Source organism: Fundulus heteroclitus, chromosome 21 (genome assembly GCF_011125445.2).
Source record: "Fundulus heteroclitus isolate FHET01 chromosome 21, MU-UCD_Fhet_4.1, whole genome shotgun sequence".
Lineage (NCBI taxonomy): Eukaryota > Metazoa > Chordata > Actinopteri > Cyprinodontiformes > Fundulidae > Fundulus > Fundulus heteroclitus.
This window is the reverse complement of record NC_046381.1, coordinates 18433584-18449303: the sequence shown is the minus strand read 5'-3', so window position 1 is coordinate 18449303 and position 15720 is coordinate 18433584. Positions and strand designations below refer to the sequence as shown.

General features: G+C 40.4%; 1 protein-coding gene across 3 annotated transcripts in view; it reads left to right on the top strand.

The window, feature by feature from the left end:
• mtrr (5-methyltetrahydrofolate-homocysteine methyltransferase reductase) overlaps positions 1–15720 on the top strand; it is a 48024-nt gene that overhangs the window by 12402 nt on the left and 19902 nt on the right. For all 3 annotated transcript variants that reach the window (XM_036125817.1, XM_036125816.1, XM_036125819.1), the window contains 3 exons: positions 6689–6731; positions 11478–11658; positions 12074–12192. In XM_036125817.1, coding sequence (XP_035981710.1) covers positions 6689–6731; positions 11478–11658; positions 12074–12192 — 343 coding nt within the window. The remainder of the gene's footprint in view (positions 1–6688; positions 6732–11477; positions 11659–12073; positions 12193–15720) is intronic.

Sequence of the window (15720 nt, the reverse complement as noted above, 5' to 3'; positions counted from 1 at the left end):
AGATCACATTTTTTTTTTTTTTTTACTAAACTTGTTTACCTTATTCTTCCTGTCACATAATCCATAGCAGTATGCTTTGTATTGATCCACCCAACTCCAGCAGTAGCATACCAATACACAGAATGTTTTCATTTCCTTCTCTACAATACTCGTATATGAATATTTAATGAAGAATAGGTCTTCTTGTTGTCGTGTATTACACTATTACATCTTCAGTAGTTTTTTTCCCCCTTTAATCTGACTTTGATTCGGTTTCGGTCAAGGCCACCATCTGTGTTAAGGAGCTGGACGGTTTTTCACTGTCACTGTGAATTATGTCCACTAGGGGTCACTGTAACCCCACAAAAGGAGCTTTCTGAGCACAGACTTGTGGCTTTTCTCTCTTTTCTTTTTTTTTAATCACAAAGCAGTCACCCAGAAGACTCCCAAAGGGTTAACGCTTATTTCTTTATTGCCTTTTTTTTTTTATGTCCACCGGCTCCAATAGTAGTTCAGTGTTATGATTTCAGGGCGTATTTCAAGGTTTACTATTCATCTACCCCGCCGCTAATAATTGGATCATTTCTCATGTTTCTTGGAGCCAGCTATTGGTCGAAAGCTAACATTTTCCTTCAGCTCATTGAGGTAGTTGGCTGGTCGTCCCGTATAGATCCTAACAAGCTTTGAGTGAAACTTACCAGACAGTGAAATGAAGTTGGCTTCAGCTTCACGTATGCAAGTTGAGTTGTCCTCCAAAACAGCTGTGTCACAGCTCCTGGCCAACCCCAATGTCAGTTATTTTAGGCCTAACTTGCCAAGCCAAGCACCTTTTTTTTCTTTTTTTTTTTTTTCTTCCGGTGGTGAACTGATGCAGAAACCGTCTATCCGGACAGTTCTGCCCTCGTGAAAAATGTGGCATTGAGGGCCCCGCGGGGCAACAGCTGTTGGTGGGTTTGCAGATGAGCCTCGAAGCTTTGCAAGGACAAAAAACCCTGGAAAAAAAATAAATAAAAAAATTGCAGCGGATCATAGGTTAATGGTCAGATCAGGCTCAGAGTGTCACCGGTAAAATGCTCCTCTGCAGTTTTTCCAGCTTCTCCTGGTTCATTACCTTCACCGAAGGGGAGGCGTTTGCTGATGGTGCTCACTGGCTGTAAATACCAGTGGGGGATGTATTTAAACCCAGATGTCTGTATCACCGCTTCAGGTTGGGTGTAAAAGTAAACTCTGGGAATAAATTGAGGGTGATTTCTGCCGCTCACAGCCAGCTCTCTTGTTATGTGAGCCATTGTTCTATAGAGTGTCAGATATAAACCTTCGGGGTCACTGCCTCTGGGAAAGAGATGTTCTCTGTGAGCATCTCTTCAGGTTATTTTACCGGCGGGTTCTAGTGAAATGGTGCAGTTTAAACGTCATACTGTTTAAGCTTGATTTTTTTACTTCTGCCACAGAGTAAATCTGATGGGAGTTAAGGGAATATGGCAAAGTAAAGGAGCCTTAGCCTTTTACAGTTTTTTATAGTTTCCACTTTTATGCCATTTAGAAATGTTTCAGATAATCAAGAAAAAAATGTGCAATCAGGCAAGGATAACCTGAGTCCAAAAATGAGTTTTTAAAAAATAATTTCATTTATTCAGTGAAAAGTTTATCCCAAACCAACCTGGACCAATGATGCATTTGTCTTTCTTGTTAATTTAAGGATTCCTTTTGATTAACCAGGTTGTTTTTGTTCAAAGTCTGCTGCCAAACCCAGCCTTGTTTACTGCCAGCACCGTAGAACGAGCTGTGGCTTTTTTTGGGGTCTTTTCGGTTCCAATTTGTCTGATTGGAACCGATCAGACAAATCGGTTCCAATCAGACAAATTGGAACCGAAAAGACCCCAAAAAAAGCCACAGCTCGTGTCCCGATCTAAAGAGATTCAAGAACGGGCGAGAAACAAAGCTTTTCAGGGGGCTTTGATTGACCTGGACAAAGCCCTTATCAGTCTGGAAATACACCGTTTAAAAAAATAAATAAAGGGAACACTTAAACAACACAATGTAACTCCAAGTCAATCCCACTTCTGTGAAATCAAACTGTCCACTTAAGAAGCAAAACTGATTGACGATCAATTTCACCTGCTGTTGTGCAGATGGAATAGACACCAGGAAGAGTAGACAAGAGGCAATGAGCAAGACTCCCCCAATAAAGGAGTGGTTCTGCAGGTGGTGACCACAGACCACTTCTCAGTTCCTCTGCTTTCTGCCTGATGTTTTGGTCACCTTTGAACGCTGGTGGTGCTTTTCCTCTAGTGGTAGCATGAGACGGAGTCTACAACCCACACAAGTGGCTCAGGTAGTGCAGCTCATCCAGGATGGCACATCAATGCAAGCTGTGGGAAGAAGGAGACCATCCATCACCTCATCAGGAGCATGCCCAGGCGTTGTAAGGAGGTCATACAGGCACAAGGAGGCCACACATGCTACTGAGCCTCATTTTGACTTGTTTTAATGACATTACATCAAAGTTGGATCCGCCTGTAGTGTCTTTTTCCACTTTAATTTTGAGTGTGGCTCCAAATCCAGACCTCCGTGGATTAATACATTTGATTTCCATTGATAATTCTTGTGTGATTTTGTTGTCAGCACATTCGACTTTGTAAAGAACAAAGTATTTATTAAGAATATTTCATTCATTTAGATCTAAGATGTGTTATTGTAGTGTTCCCTTTATTTTTATGTGCAGTAGTTACACTACTGTTTCTAAGGCTTTTGGATTCTACAGACCCACAGTGAGAAACATTGGGCACAATGCCAGAAAACATGCATCAATGAGGGAACCTTCCTATGAGTAACCAGCCTACCAAAATCACTCCCAGGAGTGCATCTGCAACTCCATGGGGAGTCCCAAAGGAACCCAGAACAACATTTAAAGCACTTTAGGCAGCATTCCCTTAGATGAGGTCAATATTCATGAATAAACAGTAAGAAACAGAAGAGTTTTACATCCAAAAATTGCATCCATGGGTGAGTTTTAAAGCCAAAATCTCTCCTGACCAAAAGTACACAAAGACCCATCTCACATTTCCAAAAAGAGATCTTGAAAGGCGGTACTTTTTGAACTATTTGCCCCTTACTACCTCTGCTGTGAAACTAACGCAACATTTCAGAAAAAGAACATCGCACTGACAACACCGTGGTGAAGGTGCGATGATCTGAGGCTGCACTCGTGCCCCAGAAGCTTGACGGCTCGTCATAAATGATGGAGCCACAGGCTCGGCTCACCGGCAGAACATCCCGACGTCTGGCCATCAGTCTGTGACCTTAAGATGAAGTGTTTTGCAGAAAGATAACGATCTAACGCACACAAGCTAGTCCACCTCTGAATGGCTAAAAATAACCTAAACGAATGTTCGGGATTTGAACCAGATGGAAACGATGACCTTCGGCAGGCCGCTCATGCCCAGAAAGCCTCAAAGCGGCTGGGTTTAAACGGTTCTGCAAAGACGTGCGGGCCAAAAGTCCTTCACAGTGACGCGAAAAGCCCACTGGCAGTTGTTGCCGCTGAGGGGGGCCACAACCAGAAAATAGATTTATATATTCCCCTGGACCCAGCTTGGTTTGGATAGCTTTTTCCTCTTTATCTATAAAATTATTTGAAAACTGTATTTAGTGCTAATCCAGACTATATCTGTTTGATTAATGTATTTTATTGTTGATCTGAAACATTGAAAGTGTGACAAACACGTAAAAACAAGACAAATCTGAAAGAGGGGCAAATATATTTCACTGCTGTGCGTCTTTTATCCCACAAATCCAGACCTGCTTTATCCTGATCACAGTGAATGCACCACTATCAGTCTCCTCTCATTTTTTTTATTTGTCATTCAAACCAGACACAGTAAAATGCCATTATAAAAGTTCAAATATCTGTATTGATTTTTTGTTTTTGTGTGGAAACCATAAGCTTCCAGGTGCTGAGGTTTTTTCAACTAGTTTGATGAGAGACTCTCCTTTAACGCTAACGACCTCCCTGATTTCAGGCGCGGCCAAATAAACTCTCCATAATTCCCTGAAGGTTTATACTTGTACTTTAAGCCATGTTGCTGCCTCATTTTCCTATCCGTAAAAACAGGGACTTTTGCATATAAATAGCATCAGAGACACACTTTAGATATAAAATAGATTATGTCGCGGCGAACCTGTGATCGATGATCCTCCCTGAAAATGAGAATGTCAGGAAACATAGCAGGGGGGATTCTTGGACCAAATCTGCTGGATGAGAATTTTTCTTCTTCTTTCTTTTCAAGTGGATCATTTTAAAATGCGCCCTGTAACCTGTTACTGCAAAAAAAGAAAGAAAGAAAGTTTCGTCTGGAAAAGTTTTTTAAGAGAGACATCTTTTTAATGGAAGGGGCGGTATTATCGTGTTGCAGCAACGCAAGATGATGGATTGATTTTGTTCTGCTTGAGACGTGTGCTGTCAGTCAGCGATAGAAAGGCAGCGACTGGAGCGCTGTGCAGGTGGAGAGGATCGTGTTAGGGTACATGATACACCTTCTGATGGAGAGGTGCGAGCTTTCACTGATGGAAAGGATTGGGACGGAAATGGGAGAGAAAAAAAAACCATCTGGATTTGTTTGATTATTACTTTATCACAGCCCTCTTGAAGAATTATTCGTTACCCTTGAAACCTTTGTGAGGCGGAAGAGAAACGGCATGTTGTTCAATTGTTTTGTTTTCTTCAAATAAACAGCAGTGTGCATTTATACTCATTTACTCTGATACCCCTAAATCAATCCGTTTTTCTTTTTGCCATAAGCCTCGTAGGGGACACCGCCAAAAACAGGGAGAAGGTGTTCTTGTCAGAGGAGATCAGAGCCGAACTGTGTGGCCTTCGTCACAGTGCTGCTGAAAACTAAAACCACATTTAGCCGCGGCTGCTGCTGCTGCGTGTCAGGCTCCAGCTCGGCCGGATTTTAAGCAGAGCGTCTGTGAACAGCTTTATCTGGACCAGTCTAACACATCAAGCTTAGATCTAAATCATCTGGAGACTCTGGTTGTCTGGTTAATGTCATTGTTTGCCGGAGAGTGGGCTTCCAACCCAGACTCACTGCTTTTAGACTTTCTAAAAGTTTTTTGTTTACCAGTATTGTCCTGTTTTTTAGCTCCATCCATCAACTCTAACCAGCTTCTCCGTTCCTTCTGATTAAACAAAAAACAGCATTACGTCGCTCCATGTTTCACGGCTAGCGTGGTGTGTTCAGGGAGGATGTGCAGTGTTAGTTTTTAAAAAACGTGTTGATTCAGGGACCTCTGAATATAAATGCGCCCCACACTTTTTAGATTTTCGTTTCTTTTGGTGTGAACAGTTTACATGGATAATTTCCATTTCAAAACATTCATGTTTTGGTTTGTAACGTGGGGAAAAAAAGTGTAAAGATTTCTAAGGGTTATGCGTACTTCGTGTTTTTTGTGTGTGTCTTGTAAAAGGCTTTGAAGACATCCTTGATGTTTTAAACCACGCTGCTTCAGCGTAGCCCCAATTATTTCTGATTCTTTTAGATTAGCTTCAACGGTACGAACGCAGCGATGACACAAGAAGCAAAACCAGCCGCCGTCCTTGGCACATTTTCTAGATCACAGCTAACTTTCTGTGCATTTAGGCTTTTTATTGTTTGAAGGATAAAAAGCTTCAATCACTGCGGCCTCTGATCCATTAGATTTTTTAAAAGAGATCATTTTTTATATAGCTTGAGTTAGGTGGCATGAAATCGCACTGAAACAGTTTTTACAGCAATGGGTAAAATCCCAAATCTACTTTTACATACCCCAGTTCTTCTTTTTGGATGAACCTTAAAACTTGTGTGTTGATTGATCGTTAACACTGACGACATATCGCTGGTTCCCATTTCTCACTTTTGCTTCCTGCGTCTCTGCTTTCTCTGTGTTTTTTTTTCGAAAGCAGAGATATTTAGTCAAAGCAACAAATGGATGTCAAATCGCAGAGCTGCTTGTGGGGCGCGCTGAGCCTTCGAGACGTCGGGTGAATCCGAAAAAGAGCGGGGAGGAGCGGATTCAGTCCAGCTGTTTTGTCTTCGTGGGCAATTTAGCAGAAAAATGTGTTATTGTAAAACCTCAGCTGCTACATATGGAGCAAATTTACTCGTTCCTTCTTCATCCATCATGCAGATCCGAATGAAAGGCGAGCGAGCGAGCGTGCAGGCGGCGCAGGCCCATAACTCTCCACTTTGCCGGCGTCCTCGCGGGTCTAATGAGCGGCGCGGGTCGCCGCGCGGGGACCCCGGCGCTGTCGCTACAGGGTCAGAAACATCTCGTACTTCTGCTGATTTCTTTGACACCTCGTCACGCGTATTACCTTAAAGAGGGCACCTTCACGGCTGGCGTTGAAATAAGCTGTGCATAAGCAATGCCGCTCGCTACCGGGCTCCACATCTGGACGCCTGGGATTCCATAACCCCGAGTTTGTAATTTCATAAATATAGAAGTGTGTCCCAGAAACAAGACCGTAACCTGGGTAGGTGGGTGGGGGGAGGGGGTTACTGAGGATAGATTGGTATAGGCAGCATGTCTCAGCGGACCACGATGACTTTCGCATATCTCTTTTTTTTTTTTTTTTTTTCCTCCTCACCTCCCCTCTGCTCTGTCACGGGTGTAACGAGATCTTAGCGAGACAACAAGATGAGTGACGTTTCTGCTTGCCTTTCAGAGCTTTTGCCGAAACTGCAGCCCAGGCCTTATTCAGCAGCAAGGTAAGGTGACAGGAAAAAAAAAGCAGTTTGTTGTGTTTGTATGCAGGTGTTCTCCGACATCCACTTTTTTTTTATCCGGAACAACACATGTCCATAATGCGTGCGTCTTTATTTTGCTTCGACGGATTGTGAGCAATTACTTTTTTATTTTTTTTCCCCCCCTGATATCTGCTGGGTGCTTTCAAGCAGCACAAACAGGGAAGATTAGGGGTCCCTGCAACGGCTGGGATGATTTATGAAGAAGAATTGGACTGTTTGGTCCCTTCAACACTTTGGCCTTCTTTTAATGCGCTGAATTATGATTGGTCTCTAAATCTTCCAGTTTATTTATTAGTGTTTATTAGGCCACTTTGTGAGATGCATATAAAAAACCCTGAAAACTGTTTTGTTCTGCCAGGCTTTTATGTCCTGATTATATTGTGTTTTCTTTATCCTTTTTATACTACGTATAACTTAAATGTGGCTTATGCTGTGCGGGGCTCTGTGTCTGTGAAAGGCACTTTACAAATAATCTTTACTTATAGTCTTATTCCCACAGGGAAAACACCACGCACAAGTATTAATCCATCCGTTTCACATTTGTAACTTTACCAATACAAACTTAATGTATTGATATTTCATGTGATATAACGACACAAATTGTGTCATAAATGCGAAGGGGAAGAAAAAAAAAAAGTACGTCCGGGTTTCAAAATCCCTATACACAACAATCTGAAAAGTGTGGCGGGCATTTCTATTTATTTCCCTGAGTCAATACGTTGTGAAACCACCTTTGCTGCTCATACAATAGGTGACTTCTAAAGGAAATTGGTTTCTTTGGTCTTTATTTTGCTGTATAAAAATAAAATAAAATAATATAATCACACTTTTCAGATTTTCATTATAAACAAAAAAATTAAAACCTTTACTTCATATACGCTAAAATAGCGATTCAATACGCTGAGATTTGTGGCTGTAACATGACATTTCGTGAGTCGCTACATATTGCTGGGACGAACAGTTTTGAAATGCTCTCACATTGAGGTTAGTCAAGCGTAGTTACAGATATTTTTAAAAATATCTGGTAAAAAGAAGAATTAAAGTATATTTATGGCATTCTGACACAAGCCTTTAATATGTGTGGTCCAGCCTAAAGGTTGTTATGGATCCTTTTTTCCAGATCCTATAATACATTTGTTACCGTGGGTCTGACGGGCATTTGTAGAGATTTTTTCCCCCCTTTGGAACCATTGTGATCGGACAAAAAAAGTACACAAATGATTGGAGTTTAAATATTGCATAGCCTCTAGCCAGTCGTGCTTAGCCTAAATAGGCCGAGCGGTCCTTCTTTTTAGCCTCACTTAGCTCGTCATTGATTTGCTTGTCCTTTTAAGCTAGTGCCTATTAGACTTGCTTTAAAGCTCGCGTGGAACAGCGGCGTCTAATGCAATGTCAGAACTTCCCAGCTGCTCTCATTAGTGCCTCGCTTTAGCGGTGCGCCGTTGCATGGGGCGCGTGTGTTTGTGTGGCGAGGTGCAGAGTGGACAGGAGAGAGGGGTGGCTGCAGTTTATCAGATGGTGCGCAGACATTAGAGACCTGCATTATTGATGCTGTGGTCAATAGAGGTCTCCAGTGGCCCACAGGAACTGGAAAGTGAAGGATGAGTGGAGCACAGCAGTGCAGGAACCTGCAGTGGGGGGGGGGGGGGGATGAAAACACAGAAGAGGTAGAGACACATTTACTGAAGCCAGGCAAGCAGAAAGTTTTACCATTATGGGCACGTATGGAGGTGCCAGCGTGCAAAGCATATAATGTAATACCGGGAGGGATATTAGCGCTGTATTTGTGTCTGTGGTTGAAAATATCAATTAACAGTCCTGGTAAAAAGAAAGTACACCACCCTGCTAATTCCAGGGTTTTCTTTGTTTTGTGCTAAAATTATTTTTTAGGAGTTTTAAAGGCCAATGCTCGTTTCTCCCATGACATTCATGCGAAGATGGATCCACATATAATGTAAAGCCTTTTCCTAAAGCTTTACACAAAAGGCACACAAGAAGGTGTCTTTCCTCAGAGACTGCATCCTGTAGTAGTTTCCTGACAGGTGGCCGTGTTTTGCCATCATGCAGTTACCACAGCAGCACCCTTCAGATTTTAGTTTATTTTTTTCATATAATTCATCTTTTATGGCAGAAGCTTAGTTTCACATTGAAAAATTCGGAGAAAAAACAGGCACATTTGATAAATTAGAATACGTGTCCTGATGAGGCTCATTTGTCCGATTAGAAGTACCTTTTGGATACAAGTACCTTGGAGTGGGTATTTAACATCATTTTCATTAAGTGCACGTTTTTTGTATGAAAATCGAGCTGATGTAATATTCTAATCTTAAATGCTGTGTTTTCATTAGCTGTAAGTGGAAAAATCCTCATGCTTGAAAACATCGGCCCGTGTGTGAACAAATGGGTCTGTACGTTTGTTGAAGGGTGGGATAAAATCACACGTGGCTCACTTTTTGACAGCTCTAATGAATCCTGTAATGAAAAAAGCTGAAGTATCTTTTCAGATTTATGTTTAACTTTTTGAAGTTTCATAGAAAATTTAGGCAATTGTGATTAGTAACCCATGGCTCCCCCCTGGGTATAAATACCAGGTGACACAGATGCTCATCTTTCTTAGCCATTCGTCAAAACAGGTAAGACAAGAAAACATGACAGTCAAGGTCGGACTATGTGTGTTGATTATCACAAATCTGGAAATAGCTACAGGAAAATAGCTAGTGGTCTAAACTTGCCGATATCTGCTGTCTGAACATCAAATATAACATTTAAAACGAACGAAGAACTGTGGGGGGAAAAAAAAAAAAAAAAGACTGGACTAATGTGAGGGAAATAAAAGAAAAAAATCTCCAAAACTCAATTTTAGAAAACTGCAGCTAATGTTTTTAGATGGATTGTGGAGCGTCTGTAAAATATCCACTTATTTTTTATTTTCGGGGCTGTTCACACATCCTCACCCAGGGAGCCAATAAATGTAGCGGGTGCTGTGTGATCATCTTCAATAAAGAATATTACTCAGTAGACTGTTATCTACGGTAATAGAAATATGGAAATTATTTTTTTTTTCTCAATGTTTCATATCCCACGCATTTGTTTCGCTGAGGAAACTTCATTTCCACCCTGTATCAAGTGGGATACACTTAAGCCTCCTGCACAGCTATATATGGTTATATTACATTACATTTATGGAATGGGGCTAAAGAGAGAGGTTAAACTAACCAAAAATATTTGTTTATGTTTGGCAAAAGCTTTTAAAGATAAGCTGTTTGCAGTTTGCATATTTTTTATTATTTTGAATGTTTGTTATAGATTGTTAGCATTAAATAACAGACGCTTGAGCTTATGTAGCAGTACTTTACTGTGAATTACACTGTGACACACCGAGACAAGCGAAGACTAGTTTGAATGCCACGTCAAAACGAGCAGCAATTGTAGGTCCAAAATCTGTTTATTAAAATTCAACAAAGATAATGTCTGTTCCTCTTCATGAGTTTTTGGACTTTTTTTAAAAGGGGAAAAAGACGGATGCCTTTAAGTCTGAACGATGGGGCATCCTGAACGATGGGGCATCCATCATCATCATCCTGGCAGAGCTGTTTCAAATGTTGAACCATCAAACAACACAGCCGCTTCTCTCTTGATCATAGTCTGTCCTAAAGGAGGCTACGGTCATCCACAGATGTTCATTCAGAGTTTGTTTTCCCTTTATATATCAGTGTATTTTACAGTAATCAGAGGAGCAGTGGAAACCTATTTACTCCCGCCCCCCACACACACACACACACAAACACAATTTTTTAGTAACCAGGAAATGTTTGAAATGTTAAAAGTGCTGCAATCTGAAAATAAATTATTAATTCCTTCTTTAAAGATTTCCTAATTAAAATACTATGTAAAATAGATGCATTTGATAATAAATAAGTAATTGAGTAGAAGGGTAGATAACATTAACTAAAGAGTTTTTAATATTAAATTAAAAAAAATTATTTGAGAGATATGTTTTCAGTTTCATAAAGGTCGGTTAATGATTAAAACTATTAGTTTTTTGTGATTATTTTATGCTGCATGTACTTCAGTGCACCATGAAATATGATAAAATATTAACTATTATGAACGCTAATAAGTGCGTCTGCAGTTGCTTAGACACACTTTAACATCTGATTGGTTAACCTGCACATCCTGTCCACTTTAGGTCATGTATGTTATTTTCTAGATCATTAACATATCCTGTATTTAAAGAAATAATGAAGCAGTAGCTGCGTACTCCAACAATGCCAATATGCAAAATGTTTAGTAAAAAGCTGTTCTAAAATTAGATTTACTGATGACACAATATTTACATTTATGTTGTCTATTATTATTAATTGATTTATTTCTTAAATGATGGCAGTTTTTGAATTTGAAAAACAATGAAGAAAAAAATCAATAAAATGTATCAGTTTCAATATTTAAATGATTTAAACTTTCCATTCATGGATGAATTGGAATAGGAAAGTTTCTGTTCTCTTGTTATTTTTCTTTTAAACTGTTGTTTTTCTCAGTCCTCTATTGATTTGTTCAGGATTTTCTTTCTCTTTCATACGCTTTCTGTTTCCGATGTTTCCACGCACTCGTTCGCCGATGCTTTTCTGTTTTGATCCTAACACTCACGGTTCCTCCTGTCTCCGTCTCCTCTCCTCCTCATCCCCCTCCCTGGGCTCATCCATGCAGTTCCCGTCTCAGGCATCCGGAAAAGCTGCGTTTCGTCTTCAGTGTGGTTGACTTCCCGGCGTGCTCCGGGAGGCCCGCGGGCCGCCGAGGCTTGTGCACCGGCTGGCTCTGTGACCTCGTCAATCCTGGCCTGGCTCTCCCCGTGAAGGCCGAATCTCCCGGCAGCCCGGCTCCACCAAAGGTAATCATTTTACAGGGGGAGAATAAAACTGAGCGTATGCGGCGCACGTGTGAGCCTCAGCTAAATCATGTCTGAGTGCTCAACATCAGCTGATGAAGTGTTCTCCCCCCCTGAAATGTGTCGGCTCGGATTTAAACGCCGTTTGCTACACGTGTTCTGCTCTGGAAACTCTGGAAACCGTGTAACAGGCATTAACAATCCGCTCTGGACCCGTTGTGTGTGCATCTAATTAAAAAAAGAAGAAGAAATTGCAGACTCAATGGATTCTAGTTAAATCTCACACATTTTCCTCATTAAAGCATTTTAGAATAATGAGTAGATCAATTATTAGAAATGCTGGGACCAAAGTGGCTTCACAGCACTGTTGCAATTATGCTCATTATTTTAAATGATTTGTAATGCTTTCTGACCTTAGATTCATGTGAGTTTGAGACCGAACTGCTCCTTTCGACTTCCTCCGGACCCATCAGTGCCCTTTATTATGATTGGACCCGGAACAGGAGTGGCTCCGTTTATAGGCTTCCTTCAGCAAAGGTACGACCCGTGGATGGCTGGCTTGATTGCTGGCAACCTGATCAAATAATAATGGCTCTTCCACTGATTTGCCTTGGTATACAGTTGAAACCAGCAGTTTCTATACACTATATAAAAAGACAAACGCTTTTTTTTCTTAATGTCAGACATGAAATCTGAATAAACCTTTCCTGTCTGTTAGATTATCAAAATAATTTCTATTTTCTAAATGCCAGAATAATGAGAGTGATAATTTTTTGAGGCATTGTTTTATTACTTTCTTGAAGGTCAGAAGTTTACATACGTTTTTGTTAATATTTGGTACCCTTGCCTTAAACTGTGTGACTTGGGTCAAACATTTTGGATTTCCGTCCATAAGCTTCTCACAAAAGTTGGCAGGAACTTTGGCCCGTTCCTCCTGAGAGAACTGGTGTAACGGTTTGCAGGTTGCCTTGCTCGTCTTCTCAGCTCTGCCCATCAATTTCCAGCGGTATTAAGATCAGGGCTTTGTTATGGCCACTTCAAAACATTTTTGTTATCCATAAGCCACTTTATAACCAGTTTGGCTGGGTCGTTGTCCATTTGGAAGACCCATTTGTGTCCAAGCTTCATCTTTCTTGCAGAAGTCTTGAGATATTGCTTTACAGTTTTCACATAATCTCCTTTTCTCTTGATGCTATCTATTTTGTGAAGTGCACCAGTCCCTCCTGCAGAAACACAACCCCACAATATTCTGTTCGCCGTGTTTACATGAAGCATTTTTTAATTCTAATCAGCCCTTTATTCGTATTACTTTTGTCCATGTAAACGTAGCTGGTGTGGCCAAACAGTTAAATTTTAATGTCATCAGACCACAGGACATGTCTCTAAGAATTATTTCCTTGTCCCTGTGTGCATTTGCAAATTGTTATCTGGGTTTTATTGGGTGTTGTCAGGAGCAATAGCTTCTTCCTGGACGAGTATCCTTTCAGCCCATGTCGGTGCAGCACTTCACAATCTTCATAATGTCTTTTGCTTTTGTTCTTGGGTTGGTACGCTGCACCTTTTGGATAAGAACAAATTCATCTCTGGGACATAAAACCCATCTCCTTCCTGAGCGGTATGATGTCTGGAGAGTCCCATGGTCTTTATATTTGCGTATGATTGTTTGAACAAATGAACATGGCACCTTCAGGCATTTATAAGTTGCACTCAAGGAAGAACCAAACTTGTGTAAATCGAAATCCAGTGTTTAAGTGTGCCTTTGAAGCATCCACAAGTGTGTCTCAACCCAATCAACCCAAGTTTTGTCAATAAATAAACGTCCAAAAAACATGACATCATCATCTGGGCGTTCCCAAATTGTTTAAAGACATAGTGATCGTAGTGTATGTGTATAACATGTGTCTTTGAATATGAAGAAAGTAATAGATTATTGTTAAAAATAATCCTTCTCTCATTATTCTGGCGTTTAACAAGTAGAAATAATTTTGGTAATTCTAACAGACCTATAATAGGAAACTGTTATTCAGATTTTATCGCTGAAGGTGAGGAAAAACGCTTGTGTGTGTTTTATTTTTATTTTTATAGTGTACGTAAACTGGTTTCAACTGTACAACCCAAGGGAGTTGACTGATGGACAAAGTACTCTGCAATCATTAACTTTATGTACATATTTTTGTTGCTGAACTCATTCTTGTTACAATCCTCAGCTTTTTCTCAAATTATATGTCAAGTTCTTGTGTAAACTCTTGGATAAACATGTTTTTTTGCTAGGCCGATGAAATGGCTGCAATAAGAGACCCAAACTGTGTCGTATTCTCCTCCACGCTGTTTCATTTAAAATAGTGGAGACTTTTTGTTTAGAGGTCAACATGAAAAATCCTAGCTTCAGCAGGCAGCCACTCCTGGTTTTCAAATCTATCTGGCCAACATATGAGTGGCTGAGACAGCATTAGATGTCGTTGACCTTTCAGCGTGATGACGGTGTTACTTCACAAGAGCTGTGACGTGCGGATCCCTTGGGTTGTTGCAGCCGTCTCATGTGAACCTCATGTCCATAGAAATGTGGGGAACAGATTTACCGAGGAAAAACAAATGTATATGTTCAACACATCTTTTACCCACTGTATAAATAAAAGTTTTACTCTGTAGGGATTAGAAAAAAATCCACAACGAATTCACAATAACGTCCATTCAAGTTGTTTGTAACAGGATCTTTCCCTTCTGGACGATAAAATCTTTAAACGCGTCTTTAAAAGCTTTACATTGATTTGACATCCATGCACAGGATGAGCATATATAAAATGAAAAGCAACTGTTTTGACTGTGTCACGGCAGCTGATTGTGACTTAAGAAGTACTTCATAATAAAGCTAATTGCTTTTTTTTCTTAAAAGCAACAAAAAATAGTTTTAACAGTCTTAAAAGGCACTGAGATGATAAAAGTATCTGATTTATCTTCTAAACTCAATTCTAAAATGAACAAAATAAAACTTTTGAAGTGTTTGAAGACTTTTTTATTTGTTTCCCCCCCAATCAGTACACCACAAAAAGGGAAGCAAAAGTAAGTCATATTTTCTCGAAATTAATGTATTTTTCCTTGATTTAAGCAGGTAAATAAGACTATTTGCCAATGGAATAAGATTTTTGCACTTAAAACGTGAATATTTCATCTCTATCATCTTATTTCAAGGGCAGGATATCTAATTATCTTATTGTAGGGGTAAAAATACTAAATCCATTGGCAAATAGTCTTATTTACATGCTTAAATCAAGGAAAAATACATTAATTTCAAGAAAATTTGACTTACTTTTGCTTCCCTTTTTGCAGTGTAGACCATGTCAAAGCCAATGCTTCTAATTATCTTGTTCATGGTTAAAGAAATGATAATTGGCATGCTTAAACTTTGCCCGTCACTAGGAGCGAATGCACTATTCTGAGCTCCCCACTTTGAAAGTGTCCTCGTCAAGAGCAATGCATAATGCACTTAAACCTGCGCCACTGCTGTTGGTTACAAAACAATCGGCTGCCGTACGTTGCTAAAAACGCTCCTGTCAAGTCAAAGTGGTGCAAACAGAGCGACGTGTCCTCATCCCCCGCTAAAAATGGGCTACCTGCTATGAATATTCACCATGTTCAAGTAGTGTTAAGTGCACATCATCTTGCTCGTTTTTTTAAGTAACCCGCCGAGACAATTAGACGTGACGCAGCTCGGCGCTTATAAAAGTCCACATCATGTGCGTCGCAAAGGTAAGGTGTAGTAAATCTAGCAAGCGGGGGCCGTGATCACGTCGGGGATTATTTCCGATGCCGTCCTCGTCCCAGCAGGAGTAAATCAGTCCTTCTCAGACGGGCCCGTTTATGACTTCTGTAATAAAGAGCGAGGATTCAAAGAGGCACGTGGGGGGGCTATTGATTCGAGGATAAAAAGTCCAGAAGGTGATGGCTGTGTTATTGGCTTAAATCACCGCTTGTAATTGCCGACGAGGTGGTGTGAGGATATTGACTGTCAGCTAAGGAGGATGTAAGTACAGTCGGTGCTTACCAGTTAGTTAAAACAACACTGGG